At 46.4% G+C, this 20,773-nt stretch overlaps 1 protein-coding gene across 1 annotated transcript in view; it reads right to left on the bottom strand.

The window, feature by feature from the left end:
- The window catches only part of YEATS2 (YEATS domain containing 2), a 47,013-nt gene that overhangs the window by 8,368 nt on the left and 17,872 nt on the right, over positions 1-20,773 (bottom strand). The window contains 14 exon segments of the mRNA XM_062005316.1: positions 1-23; positions 1,202-1,313; positions 2,240-2,338; positions 2,584-2,715; positions 5,215-5,413; positions 6,668-6,841; positions 7,012-7,167; positions 8,210-8,328; positions 9,851-10,012; positions 10,722-10,980; positions 13,784-13,951; positions 14,944-15,051; positions 17,668-17,771; positions 19,992-20,150. Of these exon segments, the coding sequence (XP_061861300.1) occupies positions 1-23; positions 1,202-1,313; positions 2,240-2,338; positions 2,584-2,715; positions 5,215-5,413; positions 6,668-6,841; positions 7,012-7,167; positions 8,210-8,328; positions 9,851-10,012; positions 10,722-10,980; positions 13,784-13,951; positions 14,944-15,051; positions 17,668-17,771; positions 19,992-20,150 (1,974 nt within the window).

Here is a 20,773-nt window from a genome sequence, read left to right on the forward strand (position 1 = left end):
TGATGTTCTCCAAATATTCTATGCTGCAAGGGACAAAAAGAATCACAATGAAGAACACTGTTGGAAGCAACAAATCAGATGCAAAAGCTTTCACATCACCGCAGGGTTTGAAGCCCCTAGCCCCAAGGCATCATAGCAATAGCTATAAACTGTCATGTCCCAATCTGGGAAAGGTATTTTCAACAGCTCTTCCTCCTGCCAAGTGTCCACATCTGAAGCTGCACTTGTCAGGATGAAGAATTTCTTGGAAGAAACACTTCCCTGAGGGCTAAGATGCACCTATTAGTGCAGGCTGCCTCAGTAGGAACATGGGATACTGCACTTAGGGGAGTTCAGGTACATTTTACTTCACCAGCCATAGTGTATTTAACTGGCAAGAATGGCATTTTCCATCAGTTATTTTATCACTAAGGTGATTTCCTGCATAGTGACTAAGGGTTTATTCCCATCTCCTACACATGCTCTCCATCAGCACAACGTCTGCAGGGGCAGGTCGGGAGGAAAAGACTTTTCAAAACATGGGAGACAGGAAAGTCAGCCAGTGTAGGAATCAAAGCAGAAGAAACATCCTACACATTACAAGAAATATGCAGAGAAAAATGTTCCAAACTGATTTCTGGGGAACAAACCCTACCAAGTGCTTGCAAGGCCATCTCAGACAAGGCACTGGATTTCACAGCATTCAGTGAACAAACACTCCAATCATCTTTGATTCCAATTCTGAACCATGGCAGCCCTCATACTAAGTAATCCCCAAAATATGTGAGCTTAACAGGACTAGAGAGGCAGGAAGAGAGACAGCTCTACTTATTTCAGATGCCCCCTCTCTGACCTGCCTTTCACCAGGCAGTTTCACCTCAGTAAGGACACAGGATGGCAATGGGCATTATGCAAGCAGGGGATGATCAAGAGGTTTTAGCAGCTGGAAATTTTAGCAAATCTCCAAACAAATCTTCAAATCTTTTTCTTTCCTCCTTTCATGAGCCCAGCATCCAAATCCATTTAGAAAGAAAATATTGCAGCACTGTCTGAAACAAACGTCACCCAAAAGGATTTGGAATGATACAGCAGTGTATGGGACAGCAGATTTGATAATGCATTTCTAGGTCAGACTTAACACCAGTGCACATATCCCTGGACTCTCCTCCATTCCCTTTGGTATTTCAAAGATTGACATCCTTATAGAGAGATGAACAATTACTTGATAACATAATTCCCAAGCTCGGAGCTCTCCTCTGTTTTGACTGCTGCTTGGCCTTCCTGGGTAGCCACAGAACTGCAGTTTGGTGCTGTTGAATCGGGCTCCATCTTAACTTCAGAGAAACAGAACACATTTTAAAAGACAAAAAGTACCAGTCAGCTTGATAGTGTCCTGCAAGACTCCAGTAAGACTAAGAGTCTTGCCTGATGTCACATCATTTGTTGTTCTCATTCTGATTGTTAAGCATGAACAAATTTGACCTTCAGTTCTGCTGAAAGCGAGCCACCAGAGCATGTTCCCTCCCTCCAAGTTTCAGCCTGTTCCCACCTCATCTGTGTTAGGAAATCTGCATAATGGATTGCTGATGTTTTAATATGTGACTGCCTGGTCTGAACTGAACTGCCTGCAAGTGTCCTTTGGCCTTTTTGTAAACAAAGAGCTGGACAGAAAATCACTGACAGCATTTTTTGCCTGAGGTGACATTTCAAAGTGAGAACTCTTTTGAAGACATCACTGATTCTGACATCAGTGAACTTTCTCACATCTAGGGCAGAACTCTGGTGATTCCCTTGGGATGGGAGATGCATGGAGTTCTGCAAGAACTGGACTTTGAGTCTCTCAGATCTGGCCTGTGATTATCCTGGGAAGAACTGTATGTACATCTTTCCCCTGTGTGTGTGTGTAGGCACATGCTATGAACATCTAGTGCTGTTGGAAAGCGTTCTCCAGTACATTTCACCATAGCCACCACTCTGAGGACAGCAGTAACTGTGCCTAAATACATGCTGCTCTGCACATTTCTGCAACAGTCAAGGTTTAATGTACTTGTGGCAGCTTTCTAGAACATCCCCATTTATCTCTGTATACTTTAGAGGGGGAAGTCACTGTCAATTTCCATTATTTACCCTATTTAAACCCTGCTGAGAGTGGAAATAAAGGAACCCAGAATCACAAGGTCAGCTTTCACACTCAGGCCACTTGCATAAACCAGCACCAGCTTACTTCTACTACTTATCTTACTGAGAAATTCCTTGTTACCTTTAGTGATGGGTGCTGTAGAAGGACTGGACACAACTGTGCTTGCTGCTGTGACAGCTGAAACAGCTGAAACTTTGCTGGTAGTAAGTGACTGTATCACTGGAGAGGAAAAAGAAAAGGACAACAAAGAAGAAGAAAAACAATCAAAGTTCACACACTTTGACAAACAACCACGTTCAGAAGCAACACAGTGTTTTTTTGCAGCACAAAGTTTAGGGATGAATTTCCTTGCTACATTTTCTTCTACCTCTATCTTTGGGCCATGTATGCCAACAGTGACCAAGAGCTACTCTGTGTCAAAGGGGATTTTCAAACACCATCTGTCATCCTCCTCTGCCCTTTACCTTTGTTCATAGGCATGAGTATTGTCTGAACACCTCCAGAAGCTGTGTTTACACCGAGCTGTTTAAGCTGGCTGGGAACTGTCAGAACAGCCTGCTGTGGACTAGACTGATTTGAGTGGATTTTTAGCAACCCTGCAAGAAGAACGGAAGACAAAATGTTAAATGAAACACACCATTTAGTTGAACTCCAGCTACTTCTCTCCTTTTCTGCCTGAAGCAGGATGGCACAGAAAGCTAGCACTGCCATCCTTTCAACAAACCACAGTTCAGTGAACTGTCAAGGCAAGTTTTCACTCACACAAATGATTGCTAAAGCACTGGTGTGCAGCAGCAGCGTGTGCAGTATTCCCTGCTGCACAGCACTTCTTGTAAAGCAACTTTCCTCATTACCTAAGGGATCTCAGGCAAAAGTGGATGCAACACAAACCTTCCAACTGAGTGAAACTGGTCTTGCTCAAGGGGCTGGGAAGCCAGGGAACTATAGCTCTGTTGTGCTTGCACAGTCACTCTCATCGAGGTACCCAAGTGCAACACACACCTCTGCAACTCAACTCAGCAGCATCCACCAGGAAGCACTTTTTAACTGGCGAGCCCAAGGCTGTGCAGCAAGTCTCAGGAAGGACACACCTGAGGGAAGTGCCCCATGCCTTTCTGTTGCATGCACTGAATACATCCAATAAGGATGCTAATCAAGCTATGAAGCATTATCAAAGTGGGGCCTGAATTAAATTACCGATTTTAGTCAAGGCTAAAAGAACAAGCAGGACATCCAGGTATTAACAGCATTGTCAGTGGCAGCACACAGTGACTTCAGTGGAAACCAGCATGGCTCCAAGCTGCACCACAGTGCCATGGGTGAGTAGTACTCTTCACCTGTCCACCAGCCCTCTCCTCCACAGTGATGCCGTCCCAAGCCACCACAGCCAGCACTCTAACACTCTGAGTTGGGCCTATGTCCATCCTCTCTGCTGGTAAACTACCCTCAGTAGAAATGTATGCCACCTAGAGCTAACTGTGGGAGTTGAGCAGGCTTCTGCTTTACACCACTGACAAGAGCAGACTTTCCTTGTTCCACATTGGTCAGTCCATACTCACGGTTTGTTTTGACATGAAGTTTCCATCCTCCTCATATGGTATGTTTATTACTATTTAAAGAAACACAGCTGCCTTCCAAGTACTAGACATGCAAGCTCTGGTGAAGATGTCTCTTGGTTGCACAGTTAGGCTTTCACCTCCAGGCAGGAAGGCTAACCTAGCACTACCAACTCATTTGTGTGGGACAGGTGTGTCAGGAGAGGACAGCAAGGGACTCAAAGCAAGATGAGTAAGAAGGGACATTTTCAACCAGCCCCATTAGCCTGATGGGAGGGAGATACTGTTCATTGCAAAACAATGGAGAAATTGAGATTCTTTTCTAAAAGTTGCCTTGAAAAATCACAAATCTTCAGAATTTTAACACAGTTTTTGTGGGTTTTTTAGATAAATGGAAAAAACATGTTTTATAGCCACTGCTTCTTTTGGGATTCTTGAAACACTCTCTCATGATGAAGCCAGTGCCTCAGGTTACAAAAACCAACCCAAAACCTAGATAATATTCTATTCTCATACTTAAATGGGAGTTTTAATCTGAAAGCTATTTAGAATGACATATTTTGTACCAAAAAAGAAGTGCTTTTTGCTTGCAAAGAGGAAAACACTCAGTTGCTTACTGGAGGACTCTGTCAGTCTTAGCAGTCTGTTTACTTGTAAAGTCTGGGAAGAACAGAGTGATGAAAAAGGAGTTTGGAGGACTGTGTACACAGGAAACAGAAGAGCTGCTTTAAAAAGGCACTGTCAGATGAGCTCAGTGTCACTTATTTTCTCTTTACTGTAGTTTTACTGCTTCCACTTAGCAAGAAGCCACTTCAAGTGAACAGGACACGCCAGAAGGTAAAGTAGTTAAAATGCAAGCTATCAATCTTAACCTGTAATGCTCAAAGTAAACCTGCTGCATCTGCTCTCCACAACACAAAAGGTACTGGAAGACAATGCAACTTAATAAGGAAAACTCCCCTCTACATAAGGGCAGTCCATCTTCATTGCCTCCTCTTTATTAACTTCAAACATTCCAGATCCAGCCCACCTCACTGTATTTAATGGCTTTTTGACTTCAAAGCCTTCAGTTCCTGCTCATCAACTTCTCTCTTCTTTCCAAGCCAAACAGAGCAGATGCAAAGCCTTAGAGCTAAATTCTGCTCATGCAGCTTCTCTAACTTCAGTGGAGTTTCCCTTCATAAACTAATCAGGCCTGCAGTATTGCTGGCACCTTGATAGTTCTGGCATCAGTGACACTGTGTGCTCGTGGATAGGCAGATTGCATCTTCCAATGAGAACTTGGCAGGAAAACTGAAGTCCCTCTCCAAAACCAATTTATTTGTAGGATGCACTGATGTGACAGGATGCCAAATTATTTAAGACATCTCTTGGTCTAAGCCAAAAATTGTGCTAATAAGATATGTTTTAGAAAGCATGACCTTATTTTTTACACATTCACAAATGCAGGTGACTGTGTTCTTTCATTTACACTGAAGACATCTGAAGGACTCACACATGGATTCTTTCTATGGGAAAGGCATGAGAGGAGTTTAATACCTGATACTGCAGCTTTTCCAGTCACAGGTGTTGGTGTAGTCATCAGAGAAGTAACACTTACAACAGTGGAAGTAGCAGTCTTATTCACTACTGATGAAGTAGACTGGCTCTGGCTTATGCAGATTTGCTGTTGCTGTCCAGGTGTCTTTGCTGCAGGAGCTCCAGAAGATGAAGAACTGGAACCTGCATTATCTATTTGCTGCATAAAAGAGGTAGAGAGGGACTTTCATGTCATAGATGGCTTAACAATAAGCACAACGTGGTAGGATCCAGAAGCAGGAAAGCCAAATCTATATCTATCAATCAGAAGGCAAGAGGTGCTTAGTCACATACCCAAAAGCCTACATACAATGATGGTACATATAGAATGGAGCCTGTTTCAAGCAACAAAAGTGAAACCATGCACATAGAACTGCTACCACAACTGCTTTGATAGTACTTGGAGCCAGGCTGCTTAACTTCAGCCTCCAGATGAGAACTCTGACCCAGGACTGTTTCACATTTCCCTGCAGCTCACAAGTCCAGAGCCATCAGTATCAGGAGACAAATAGGAAAAACCCCAACAGTCTGGGATAAAGAGGCTGGATGGGAAATTTCTGTTTGTGCAGCTCTGCTTGAGAGCTGCAAAAACATCTTCACTTCTACACACTGTGTAAGCCAACATTCAGCCCTGTGAGGGCAGCATGCTGGCAGCTCTCCACTTGCTTAATCTTTGCCTCCCCCACACTCTCCTTTTTGCCTCCTCCCCACTCTGTGACCTCCAGCTCCAGTCCAGGTGGACAACCTGCCTGTCTTGGGCACCCACACACAGAGCCTTCACTCCAGGAAGACAAATTGCTTCAAACCTCCCTCTATGCTGAGGCACCTCGTCCCAAGGCTGTGCTGTTCCGACTCCCCCGGGGTGAAGAGGAGTGACAACACACTCAGGGCCAGAGCACTGTGAACTCTGGCCACTGCCAGCCTTTGCTACCTGCTGAGAGCAGACTGGGCACTAAGCACTGTGGAGAGCCTGTTATCTCAGAGGAGCAACCTGCAGTCTGGTTACTGCTGGCTTTCACTGGCCTGCTGGATACACAGCTTCAGGCACTTCCATGTCTTCTACAGGTGTTTTGTGCCAGCAGCACATTTGGGTGTTTGAGAGCTCTGTAGCCCCCAAAAAATCTGATCTGTATGATTGCAAAAAGTTGTTTCAGATAAAGCCTTCCCTGCCTACCTGAATTTTAACAGCACTAAAAGCAAGCAAGTGCAAGCTTCAGTTTCTCTTCTCCCCTTGTTACTTTATGCCCAACAGCAAACAACCCAAGAGAAAGGGAGTTGCATGATAGGAGCAGATCCACCAGCAATGCTGAGAAGAAGAATATTAATAGGGGACAAAAGGACTCCTTTGCTGTGGATTATGCTGGTTAGAGTGCAAATGTTGCATTACAGAAATAGTGACAATGTTATTTCTCACCTGAGCCACCCCATTTGTGGGCAGGGCCACGGCAGGAGCAGCAGCTGTGGTGATAACACCTCCTGATACTCTCAGCACAGTGGTGCCAGGTTTAGAGAGCTGGGATGAGGCAGGCACTGATTTTATAGACCCATCTGATATTTTCACCAGTGATGTTTGTCCACTGGGTGCAGCCTTTGAGAAAGGAAATTCAACATTAGGAAAAAAGCCTTCATGTGCTTTGCTCAGCACAGGACATCCAGCATCATAACGGTACAAAACTCAAACCATAAGGTGTGCCTGTGGTTCCTACACTTCATCTGACAAAGATGTGCCAAGAGAGAAAGACATAATTTGTATGTTACCTGTGTAAACAGGGCTGTTTTCTGTCCAGTTATCACTTTTAGTGCTTGTCCTGGTGTGGAAGATGCTCCAACTCCGACATTGCCCTGAACAACTGAAGCTGGAGTCAACTGCTTCCCAGAACTCTGAGGAGAAGGCTGGCCAACCAGAAAGGTGCCCTGCCCCAGGAATAAGGTAGGGAGGTCAGCACTTTGAAACACAGTTAACAGCATCAATACAGGATAAATGCCTCTAGCCATAATGCAACAACATTTCATCTTCTAAAACAAGGCACTGCTAATTACAGTAGATGCCTCTGCACCAAGAGCTGGACACAGCCTTCTCTTCTTGGTGCAGGAAACACTTTCTGATGCAAGGAACGAGGTGAAAAAGTCAAAGTTTTGTCTTGTCAGAGGCATCTACTACAATTTAACACATTTTATTCTCTTGAAGTTTCCTTTTTGTGACACATGCTGCTTAGCATGCAAGATCAGAGAGACTACCGCTGGGCTAGGCAAAAGAGAGAGAAATTGAGACATTCTGCCACCTTCTCACCTCAAAATGTATTCAGTGCCCCCACGAGGGCTACATACTCAGAGTTCAGCATGCAGAAACTCTAATAATGTATCACTTGAGACCTTGCCACCCTTTCTGCATTAGCATTCAGTTGCTGCCCTGCAGAGGCGTCATTCACCCACTGGCACACAGGGATCCCTTCACATCATCTTCTGTTTCCTCATTTTTCCTTCTTACTCAGCCTTGCTGTTTCACTCCAAGAACTCTCCTTTGTTCTCCCATCTCTTGCACTTTCCTCCAACTCTTAGCTCTCCTGCTGTGTGTGCAAGGTAGATCTTCCAGCACCATCTCCATCACATCACCTCTTTTGTTTCAGTGACCTTGCAGCCTTGCCACTAGGCACTCTTGTTACACTCTCTCTTCCCCACTCACTGCTTAGCCTGGCCTTACTCAGTGCTGCTTTCTCAGCTTGCAAGGAGACATGAGGGTATGACCCAGCAAGGAGATAATGATGGGCAGAGATGGGCCAAAGGCAAATGGCAAAGCAGATGCCAGGCAGAGGGAACAGATGCAAAGGTTGTTAGAGAGGATCTGGAGTCTGTAGACCAAGAACGTTTCACATACTACAGAACCACAGGAGATCCACCTTACACCACTGCAGGCTGAAATGTCAGCCTGCTTCAACTGCAATCTTGTGCCACTGACCTGGGGTGTCTGCTTCAGAATGTAGGATGTATAGGTGAGGTGCTGTGACAAGTTACTGCTTGTGCTTTGGGTTCCTCCTCCTCCTCCTCCACTGTTTGTAGAAGCAGCAGATTGGAGACCTGTAACCAGAAGAAAAGGCTTGACCCTTCAGTAACCAGACACTGTCAGCTGCTAAAGCACCCAGGTCACTGAAAACACACTGCCAGACATTTGCTGCCACATAATGTGCAGAAGAGTAACATTATTACCCAGTGCAGTACAGCTCAGGTCTGCTGCTGTGCTCTCTCACAGCTCAGCAAACACCACAAGCTATGGGGGAAATCAGGACTGGGGGGCAAGCAAAGCTCATTTCAGGCTGTTTTGACTTTTCTATCAAAAGAAAATGCTGTCCAACAGATGAACAGCCTTTTCATCAGACTTTTGCAGGTTGTGGATCTGTAGCAGAAGCCCAGAAACATTCTGAATCCCACTGGCTTCTTCATTTTATTGTTGTTGTCTGTTCCAATGCAGTTTGTTAAAACAGAGTATTAGTTGATGGCCACAAATCAGTGGCAATTTGCAGTGACCCTTTGATATTGCTCTGCCTCCAGAAGGAACAGCAGCAACACTGACTTTTTGCAGTCTCTCATTAAGAAACAAAGGTAAGTAAAAGTATATATAGGGCTCTGTCATAAAAATCTCAAGTATTCACTCTTCTTTGACACCTGTGAAATTAATTCCTTGTGAAAGCTCCAGCTGCCCCTCTAAACCTCCCCCATCACAAGTGCTACAGCACCAAAATAGCTTCAGCAAGGGTATCTGCTTCTTCAGTGACACAAACTCTAGTACTGTGTTACTGGTATTTCCAGCTTTGTATATTAAACTGAGTAATACCTCTTCCTTACTGCCAGCACCAGAACCGAGGGCAAAAAGCTTACATGTAACCCATCTCCCATCCCAAACCCCAGCCTCAACAGGAGCATTCTGGAGAATGCACAACAAAACTCTTCATCTGCACAGTCCAAACCCCACAGTATTCCTTCCCCACTCTAGAAACAAAGCATCACCCACTGGAACTATTTCAGCAATGTATTTCACAGGTATTTCACAGCAAGTTTGGTTCTCAAGTCCATTAACAATGAAGTGTCTCTCTGCTGATCTCAACAGCTTGGGGCCAAATCTTCTGTCAATATTCAAAACAATTCCTTTCTCTCATTCCAGATACACCATCTCATCCTTTTCAGCACGTTTCTTATGTCTCTAGTATCTCCAGGGTGTCATTCCACTACTGATCTACAGCTTTTACGACTACATTCAAATCCACCTCAGTCCCACATCATGAAAACGAAGTTGTGTCTTCCTACAGATCACAGGGAACAGTTAAAGACAACCCTTTGTTGAATTTTGAGCAAAATCAGCCTGCTTTCAGCACAGACAGACACAGAGAGCACTACAGGAGAAGCAGCTTCATCTAAAACACGTGACAACTTGTGAGATCTCAGTCTTGCAAAAGCCCCACATGGTGTGGTGTTGTGAACAAAGAAATCCCATCCCATTACTGACTTCCACAGCACCAGGCTGCTTCACAGCAAAAATGCCCCCAGCATATTAATTGTGCAGTGATTACATTCTTTAACTCATTAGATTCCCTGCAAGACTAACTGGCATTATTTGTGGCTCGCAGGATGGCTCCTTGGGGGATCAGAAGCAGTTTTCCTTTCCCAGAAGGATTCTTGCTGTTGGTGGTGAGGTACAGTTTGGTGCCTGGTGGTAGGTTTGCCAAGTTGGCCAGGTTGGTGGCTGGTAACTGCAGTGTAGCCATCACTAGAAAGAATAAAAAGAAAGAAGAAAGAATTTAATAAGAGAAATGTAGGCAGTAAAATCTGCACAGGATGGAAGTGACACACAGCTAGCCTCTGGTAATCCATCATTAGCTGGCCTAACCACTGATAAACTCCACCAGTGATGCACAGACTCCTTCTTGCATAGAAAAATCCCCAAACCTCTGCTGAAGTACCACTGCCAAAGCAGCTCATGGGGTCTACAGGCTTTACTCCAGTCCAGAGGCCATATCCCACCTCTCAAGCAGCCACTGTGTGCAGAAGCAGGTGGGTGCTTCTGCCGCTACTCCTGTAACTGTAAGCACTGGGGAAGATGTGAAGATCCAATAAGGGCAATTTGGCTCCTGCTGGGTGGATTTTTGTGGAGCCCTTTGAGCATCTAAGCACCACAATGCTGGGCAAAACTGTGCCACCTGGCTCCATTGAAGTCTGCTGGGTCTGCAGCACATTCGCCAGCATATCTGCCTGATGTCCACTCACAGAACATTACCTGTTTGTGCTTCCTCCTCCCCCTTACAGATAATGGAATTCACATGTTCTTTATTACTAATGTCAGCTTGAATTCCCCTACAGACCCCTCTACTCAGTTTACACTCTTTCAATCCCACAGTTATTTTGCAGTTGAAGAAATCACAACAGAGCCTCAAAGGCTGCCCATTATGAGCTCTTAATGAGATGGAAAATGACCCTACCTGAGCCTTGAGATGTACTTTTCTGAGCACCTGTGGAAGAAACTTGTGCCTTCGTTATAGTCTGCACAGGCTGAGCAACAATTGTCCCTCCTCCTCCGCTCACGATGGCTTTGGCTACACCTTGAGTCACGACCTGCTTTGGGCCAACAGCCTTTGCCACTGAAGAGCTGGATTTTGCCACAAGTATCTGGCCCCCACTTATAGCCACTGCTTGTTTCACTGTGGACTGTAAAGCAGAACCAACTGGAACACCAACAACCTGCAACAAAGAAGTATTGGATAATGTGCTGCTGGCAAGAGTTGGGCAGAGAGGAACCTCAAGAGGTTCAACAAGGGCAAGGGCAGAGTCCTGTGCCTGGTGAGGAACAACCCCCTGCACCAGCACAGGCTGGGGGTGAGCTGCTGGAGAGCAGCTCTGGGAGAGAGACCTGGCAGTGCTGGTGGGCAGCAAAGAAACATGAGCAGCAATGTGCCCTGGTGGGCAAGAGCCAGTGGCATTCTAGTGGGCATGAAGAAGAGTGTGGGCAGCAGGTTGAGGGAGGTTCTCCTCCCTCTCTAATTAGCCCTGCTGAGGCCTCAGTTGGAGTCCTGTGTCCAGTTCTGGGCTCCCCAGCTCAAGAGGGACAGAGAACTGCTGGAGAGAGGCCAGTGCAGGGACACTAAGATGCTGAGGAGATGGAGCATCTTCCTTATGAGGAAAGGACCTGGGGCTGCTTAGTCTGGAGAAGAGAAGGCTGAGGGGGGATCTCATTAACAGTTGCAAGTAATTAAGAGGTGGATATCAAGAGGATGAGGCAGCACTTGTTTCTGTTGTCTCAAGTGACAGGACTGGGGGTAATGGACAAAAGCTGGAAAACAAAAAGTTCCACTTAAACATAAGGAGAAAGTGCTTTGGTGCTGAGCTGAGGGAGCCCTGGCCCAGGCTGCCCAGGGAGGGTGTGGAGGCTCCTTCTCAGGAGGTTCCCAAACCCACACTCCTGTGGCCCCTGATCAAGGGGAACCTGCTTTAGCAGGGAGCTGGGCTGGAGGAGCTCTGCAGGGCCCTTCCCATCCCCACCATCCTGTGATTCTATGAAGGGAACTCTATCTGGATGCTTCCTGCATCTCTAGATGTTTCAGGACACTTCACACTTGCCCAGTCACGTATCAAAGCTTTTCACTCAGAAACAAGATTCAATTGGCACAAGACCAATCCCAAACAAGAACATAAACAGTTAAACACAACCAGGATTTCAAAGCACCCACAAAAGATTAAGTGCATTCAAATTACAGGGCACTTCCATGTTTTTTTCTGATACATAAGCAATGGCTTAATTCCAGCTGAAGATAAAGCTTTGCCTTGGCAGAGCACAGAGACCCAGAAACTTAGTTTCAACACATTCATGGGAACTGATTCCCTGGGAAAGCTCTGGCCTCAAAGCAGAATCCACAAAGTGCTTCAGTTTTATAAGCTGACAATAACTGCAGGGAAACACGAGTTTGGATACCTGCTCAGACAGGCAAATTGGGCAGTAAAAAGGACAATGAGCTGTTGCAAATGTCAATGTTTACTTATGCAAGAGTGAAAGCTCTGTGTGTAGTCATGTGTTGGCACATGATTTGACTCTATCCACAATAAAACCAGGCAAGAATGGAGACAATTTCTGACACATCTGTCACCTTGTCACTGCACACTGTGTCACTCCTGCCATAGCAGCACTGCACCAGCACTGACTCTTACAGTGAAACACCTGAGCAGGACTGCTTACACCTAATGCTAGTTCTGTCTAGGTCAGATTCCACCCCACTCCCTGTTTGTCCTGTTCTTTTTTGTTGCAGGCCTGCAGTCCAAGAGAAGCATTTGCTTCCTCCTACAGGAAGGTCTGCATGAGTGTCAGCAAGAGCTGATGATAGCAGCCCACTTTCTAGGTTGATTATCTCCAGCTCAAAACCACTCCCACTCCACTGTTGGAGAGAGGTGGGAGATGTTTCCCATGCACAATGAAATGCAAGACAACACCCTGCTCACATTGCTTCCCTCTCCAAGGTCACAGGTGAGCATGACACGAGCCACTCTCTGCACATGAGGAAACCAGCTAACCACCTTGCTGCTGCCTAGGGCTGAGACAGAAGCAACCCTGCACCCTTGAGAAGTGTTGCAATAAAACAATAATACAAAGCTGGGTGGGTGTTGTGTAGACCTGCTGGAGGGCAGGAAGGCTCTTCAAAGGGCCCTGACAGGCTGGAGCAATGGGCTGAGGCCAACTGTGTGAGCTTCAACAAGGTCAAGTGCTGGGTCCTGCACTTGGGCCACAAGCACCCCAGGCAGTGCTACAGGCTGGGGCAGAGGGGCTGGAAAGCTGCCCAGAGGGAAAGGACCTGGGGGGTTGGTGACAGTGGCTGAACAGGAGCCAGCAGCATGCCCAGGGGGGCAAGAAGGCCAAGGGCATCCTGGCCTGTATCAGAAATAGTGTGACCAGCAGGTGCAGGGCAGTGATTGTCCTCTGGTGAGGCTGCACCTCGAGGGCTGTGTTCAGTGTTGGGCCCCTCACTACAAGGACACTGAGAGGCTGGAGCATGGCCAGAGTTGGGCAACAAAGCTGGGGAAGGGTCTGGAGCACACATGTGATGAGGAGCAGCTGAGGGAGCTGGGGGTGTTGAGTCTGGAGAAAAGGAGGCTGAGAGAAGGCATGAGCACTCTCTGCAGCTACCTGACAGGGAGCTGTAGTGAGGTGGGGGTTGGGCTCTTCTCTCCAGTAACGAATGACAGGACAAGAGAAATGGGCTCAAGCTGTGTCAGGGGAAGTTTAGCTTGGACATTAGGAAGAACTTTTTTACCAAGAGAGCTGTTGAGCATTGGCAGGGGCTGCCCAGGGAGGTGGGAGAGTCCCCATCCCTGGAGATACTGCAAGCTCACGTAGCTGAGGTGCCGAGGGACACGGTTTAGTTAACAATGGGCTTGGCAGCGTGACGTGAGTGGTTGGACTCAATGATCTTAAAGGTCTTTTCCAACTGTAATGATTGTGTGAAACCCCTGAGACAGCCAGCTTACACCACCCTGAAGATGCCCAAGTGTCTCCTACCTTGGACTGCACCGTGCCCTCGCTCACCACCGGCTTCTGCGGTGACAAGGCCAACATGTGGCTGCCTTTGACGGTGACGTACTGCTGCACCGAGCTCTGCGTGCCCGTGCCTGCTGCTGGCACCTGGGCTTGCTGGGGCAGCTCTCCTGGCTCCTGCTTTATTATCACCTGTCACACAAGAAGAAAAGCAAAGACTTTAAATCACTGGGGATCATTTCTGGGGCAGGCAACAGGCAGTGAACTCAGACGTGGTTCTTCCCATCAGGTGGGTGCTCTAACAGCTCAAGGCTAAGACACAACTCTGTGTGTGTTTCTGTACTTACAAAGCATTCCAGATCTGAGAGGGGCTGAGAGAAATTACAGAATCACAGACGTTGCTAGTAATATTCCAACTACTAATCATACTAACAATGGACTTGGCAAGGCTTTTGCAGGCCTTGCTCTCAGCCTGGAGCCACAGCACTGGGAGGTTTCCAGTTTCACAGCACCCTTCTGCTCAGGACACATTCCAACCTCAATAAGTTTCTATCCTGCAAAATTACAACTGATGTAGTAACTATAAACAGTGTAGTTATTAGAGCTGACATTATTCCCTTGTGTGTAAGTTTTATGTTTCTCTGGGACAGGTCCTAAGCCCATTCTCCAAGAGCAGCAACTCAGGAAAGGCTGGTTTTGGGGAGGTTTTTTTTGGCTAGATTGCTGTAGGTACTGTAAGTGGTAAGAAGCATTCTTCCATCTTCTACTTGGATCACCTAACATTGCCACAAACAATCTTATCCTCCAAATGGAGGATTTTTAAGGAAATGTACCTTATGTGGCAACATCTGAGATTCAGAGAGCATTATAGAATCTTTAAAGAAGTTCTTGGCAGATCTACTGGGGTTTATTTTTGCTGTATCCCACTAACAATAGCTTTTAAAATCTCAGCCTTGACACAACAGTGATTCAAAGAAAAACAGGGAAGATAAAAGGAAAGATCACAGATACAGCAGAGCCACAGGGAAATAAAGGAAACCAAGACACATTTTTGAGAGGTGCTAGAGAGCCCTTGACAGCAAGACACACTGGTACCACTAACAGTTTCACATGGCTTGTGGCACTAAGCCAGCATTAAATGGTGCCATTCAGCTCCCTCTGTCCAAGCACTAAAGCCTTTTTACCTTTGTAAAAGCTCCAAGTCCTCCAGTGACTGATTTGGGGCTTTGCACCTTGGAATGACTCCCAATGGGACAAAGAGGTGGCATGGTGGCAAACAGAGAATCCTCCTGCTGCAAGTAAGGAGACATGGTGGAAAAGTCAGTGAGAGGTCCAGTACAAGAAATAAAACAACTTTACTGCTAATAAAGGGCAGCACTGAGCATCTGAGCAGGCCAAATTACAAACAAGACACTTCCAAAATCAGTCAACACTGAAATAAAAGGAGTGTAACACACTGAATACATCTTACAAAGCAAATTCTATTTGGAAAGTTACTTCTCCAACAGCAGTAACTGTTTCTTACCATATCACACACACAGGTGAAAGAAATCAGCTCCTGTTCTCCAACCAGCTGTTTATACAAAGCATTTCAGAGCTGTAAAATTCAAGTGGGCTGAGGAGAGAATCTTATCAGCTTGAATAAATAACTGGTGGGAAGGTGTACAGAAGAACAAGGCAGACAGTGCCCTACAGTACCCAGTGAGGGCACAAGAGTTCAAAGGGCACAAATTGAAAAACTGAAACACAGGAAATTTTGTTATTGAGGAGAAAAAGCTTCTTTTTAAAACTTCAATTTAATTGTGAACAGACACTGGAACAAGTTGCCCAGAAAGGTTGTGGATTCTCCAGTCTTGGAGATACTCAAAACCCAATTGAACACATCCCTGAGCAACTTGCCCTAGCTGATCCTGCTTTGAGCAGAGGAGTTGGACTGGATGATCTCTAGAAGTACCTGCCAAGCTCAACCATTCTTTGATTCTATACCCAGAGAGAGAAGACAATCTGAGAAGTAACAAGTCACAGAGGACAAAAAAAAAGGGTTCAGTTTAAATCTGCAAGCAAAATTCTCTCAGATGCATTTTTGCTCTCTCTAGAAAGATGTGATGGCACACAGTCCCTCCAGACAGAGCTCATCACTTGGCAGCAACAGGGAGGCTATGCAACTAAATGCACTAGAAACCATTTCCACACCTGCAAAATCATCCAGCTGGTGTTTCTCATTTCTGGATCTGGGGCTGGTAGAGAAGTCAAATGCATTTGAGGAAGTTTGTTATGGCTCTGTTTTGCTTCAGTAAAATAGTTGTGCTCTTTTCCAATTGATGGGAACCCCAGAGCCAATCACTTGGCCCTTTCCCAAGCACTTGGCCCTTTCCCAAGCACTTGGCCCTTTCCCAAGCACTTGGCCCATCCTTGGGTTGGATCATGACCAGAAAACAAACCCTCAGATACTTTACTACTACTCCTGCCATCTTCCTTCTATTGACACATATGGCTGAAAACAGATTAGTTTTCAACCACATTAGTTGTCTGCTCTGGCTCACTACAGCCCTGAGGAACTGGTAGCAAACAGGGGCAGGTGTAAAGACAAGCCCAGAGGCATAACCAGTCCTCTCAACAGCAGCCTGCAGATGAGGCATTTTAAAGTGCCTGAAGAAACACAGTCTCAAGTCACTAAAAAATATAAAGAGGAAAGTAGCACACAGTGAAGAGACGAGAAGTGGTGAGTGAAGCACAACCTGTAACACCACACTGAGCTATCAAACACCCCCTCCTCTCTAACCATAAAATCACAGCTTTTCCACCAAGCAGAAGACATCAGTCCAAAGACATTTCTGGTTACAGAGCTATAATTTCTGGTTTTAAAAATGATTCAGTTCTTCACTTTGCCCTGGCAATACAGAGTTCAACTGTCATCCATGACATGTGCCCACCCTGACTCACGGAAAAGAACTGTCCCGAATCAGTGAAAACCAAACACTAATGAATGGTTTTCACCACAGTCAAGTGAAATCCATCTGAGCAGGCAGACTCTTAAAAGATGAAGAGCTGCTATTGCACACCTGACACTTCAAATGCTACTCCAAACTAATTGCTTCAGACAGCAATCTTCAACACTTTTTCCCTAACAGACACAGGAAGCATTTCAGTTCCAAATGTAAAGTGATTTGCTCTCTGCAGGCTGACTGGCAAGCCCCCTGCTCCTCCACCCTGCTTTAATATCCTTGTGACTTGGAGACAGGGAAATGCTCCTGTTTTCAGCAGCATACCCACCAGCTGCTTCCAGAAAGATGCCAGTTCCCTGCTAGAAATATCCTCCCTAGCACAAGATGTGGGAGAGATTTTATGTGAGACAGTTCAGCCCCGTACCCTGAGCTTTGCAGATCAGAAACATGTACCCTACCCATCCCTGTTTCTTTATACATTTGGTTACTCCACTGTTTACACCAACATTTTTCTAAATGCAGGCAGTTGTAAAGCTACCAAATGAGCTATTTTCAGGTTGTTTGGAGCAGCTGCTGTACAACAACAACAACCAGAGTGAAGATTTCGAGATAGCTACCTCAGGTTTAGTCCCATACTGTCACTAACAAAGTGGAAAAGCTCAAAGTCACCTACAGAAGGGCTTTTATGAAAGATTATTTGAGAGCTATGTCCTCCATGGATTTCCTTGTAGGAAAGCAAAAGAGCAGTGCTTTTAACAGAGGTGTAGGCAACTCTTAATTGGAGCTGCACATAGTGACATTAGCACCTTGCATAACCACCTATGGCTCCATCTGCCAGACACAGCAAACCTTCAGATCAAATGACAGCTTGCCTAAAATGCTGAACTAGTAATACTAATAGGCCCTGTGTTTAATAGAAAGCTGGATGTTAAATGGACAGTACACACCTAATGGGAACATTACCTTGACAGCTGAGGTGACAAAACTGCTCCCGTGGGTCTTTGAGACAGGAGATCCAGTCCCGTGAGAGGCCTGACAAACACCCGGCACTTTGCTGGTCGGGCTCCCTGGGCAGCAGGAAATAAAGGAGATGCTGGGTGAGGGCTGGGGAGAGGAGCCACTGAATACATGAAACCTCTACTAACAAGAAACATGGCATTTCATTTCAACTCTGTATCATCCACCAGGATGCCAACGGGAGCTGACACGGGCACAAAATGAGGTTTAGCACCTGCCCCACCAGAGGAATCCCTGCCCCAGAGAAGGTACTCGACACTCAGAGCTGTTTGCTGCAAGCAAATGGTCAGGTACCTCCATGGGTGGCTGAGGATACTGGCTACAGGTGCAAAGCTATGAAATCAAGACAGTAAATAAGCTGCCAGCCAGAACTTGCTGCTGTAGATGTAGCGTCCTCGACTGCCCAGACACCCTCTGAACCTACACTGGCAGCCTTGGACACTGGCAGTGGGGAAGGCTTGGAGGAGGCTAAAGTGGGAAGGAAAAGGAGGAAGATAAAGTGAGGAGTAACAAGAGGAAGGGACAGAATGAATAGGGTAAAGGAAGAAACAGAAATAAGGAATGAAGACACAGGGCCCTCTGCAGAACGCTCCTGCAAAATGAACATTGGGGTACACGTGCCACACTCCTGGCCCCTCGAGATGGATGGGGCTTCAGTGGTGAACTTACCCTGCATTGTCAGAGTGTGCACACAACTCTGTTGCTCAGCAGCAGTTCTGTTACTGCTGTTGGGTTGGGTTTGTTAGTTTTGCTTCATTCAAGAGACCCCAAAGCCGTGGGTTACACACACGAAAACACAGCAAGAGTCTCTCGTGCAGTTGTGCTCCAATCTGCACTTACATTTAAAAGTAAATGAGCAGCCATTTCTCAAAATAATGGGATTGGGAAGGTTGATTTTCACAGAGCACTGAGACCCTGCCCTTATTTTAAAATATGATCTGCAGTCTCATCAAAAACATCCCAGAGACTTTGTAGCATCACGTCAGGCTCAATCCAGCCTGGCTGCTGCCATCAAACAGCCAGTTCCCCCTTGCTCCCTCAGAAGGGGTCTGGCAATGAGGGTATCTAACAACAGCACCCAATCTGGGGAGGGGATTCATTTTCTGCTCTGGCACTGATCTGATCTGACTTGTGCACAAAACAGTGGAAGGCAGCAGGAGTGCATGGGAGGGAGAGGCAGCAGGCAGTTTCTTCCAGGCCAGTCTGTACTTACACACACTAAAGTGGTGGGAAGCTGCACCTTTGATGGCATTAAGACTTCTATGTCCAAACCACCTGGTGCATCTACAGATCCTGTCCTCCATTTACAAATCCCTACCAGGAGAACACAGAAGTTCCCCAAACCATGATAAACCACACATGCAGAGTAGACAGTCAGGCTGGAGGTAAAGAAGAAACAGAAACAAAACAAGGCAGAAAATCCCCATTGGTCAAACAGTGTTACCAAGGGAGCCCCAAAATGTGCTTTGAAACATTGAGCTCTGACCCTGCTCCCACCAATTCCCTCTGTGATGAAGTTAAAATGAACACAACAGCTGTGTTTCCACAGATGAAAGGAGGAGCCCTTGTTAAGAGAAACATTTCCACTTTCCAGCCATGTCCAGCAGACAGCTTGTGTGTCCCACGAGTGCTGCACTTCACCACATGGCTCTGACCATCCTTCTGAGTAACTCTGGAGTGACCTTTCCCCCAGCCCTGACATAAAGATTGACTCCCATTGCCCACCACCCCTCTCCTGCAGTTCCATCCTCCCCGCTGACCCCAGGCTTATGTCACCTCTGGGGCGCCAAGGGAACCCAGTTAGTGGAATCCAAACCAGCTGGAATGGCACCACGTAAAAGCTGGCAGAGAGCAGCAACAAAGCCCAGCATGGCTCTTCTCCTGGTAACCTGGGTCTGTGCACTTCAACACACCTAGAGCACTGGGACCTAAGATTGATCTGCAAGTCACTGTAAGCTCTCCATGCTTTATGTCCACGTCCACAAGCCGGTTCTCACCCAACCTGTGCACCACGGGCTCTTTTTGAAGAGGCATCTGTGAACTCCACCTGGCCTTTCACTCTGTGCTCTTTCCTCAATGAAAGTTAAAAGTCTGAGCCACCCTTAACCACGTTACACAGGCCAGTTGTGCAAAGGAACACCACCTCTCCGTTCCTTTGCTGAGCACTCTCCCACCTTCACAAGCTGACGTGCTGTTATTGTAGCGATCAAGGGAGAATAAACTCAAATGGGTAAGACTAAGCCACTGCCTTCTGTGATCCTGCTACACACCTGTGCTTGTGGCTGCTGCTCCAACCATCTGTCCAGGCTTGTCCACAACAACATACGGGTTATTAATGACTGAACTAGCAGAGCCTTGCTTCATGTGCACCGGAGTGGAGGTTGGGGTACGAGGTAGCGGAGATGGACTAGGGGTCGATATTGGAGAACCTTAAGAAAAAAAGTCCAATGCTTCCATCTTGTAAATGTTGCAAGAACATAAAAATACAGCAGTAGCAATACTTATTTTTGAGGACATGTTTCCCAGCCTGAGTGAGACCACAGGGCTTGGAAAAAGAAAGAGGAGATAGAAGGAAAGGAAAAGGCACGTAAAGCACTATGGCTCATACCTACCCTGGACATTCTCTGTCTACCAGGATAAGCAGGGTTCAAAAGGACCTTGAGAAACCATTTGGTTTATCCCTAAAATTATTCTCACTGCCAAGACTAGTCCACTGTAGGAGATGAAGGAAGAGAGCTGAGCTCTGTGACAAGTGCTCTCTTTCCCCTGTGGACCCGCAGCATTCAGAGCCCAGAGCTGAGCAGCTCACAGGAAAAGGCTGTGTGATACAGCAGCCAGGCACGGATGCTCCTGTCTATTCCCTGCTCTCACTACAGAAGAAAGCCTTGAAAACAAACCTTGAAATGTGCAACTTCTGGGTAATAGAACCAGGAGAGAGAAAAACCAGAGAAGAAAAAAGGCTGCAAGAGGGTGTAAGCAAGAAATGCAGAGGAAAGGACAGGCAAGGAAAGTGATCAGAGAAAAGAGATGGCAGCAAGCACACTCAGCTTCA

The sequence above is a fragment of the Colius striatus genome, chromosome 12 (genome assembly GCF_028858725.1).
Source record: "Colius striatus isolate bColStr4 chromosome 12, bColStr4.1.hap1, whole genome shotgun sequence".
Taxonomy (NCBI): Eukaryota; Metazoa; Chordata; class Aves; order Coliiformes; family Coliidae; genus Colius; species Colius striatus.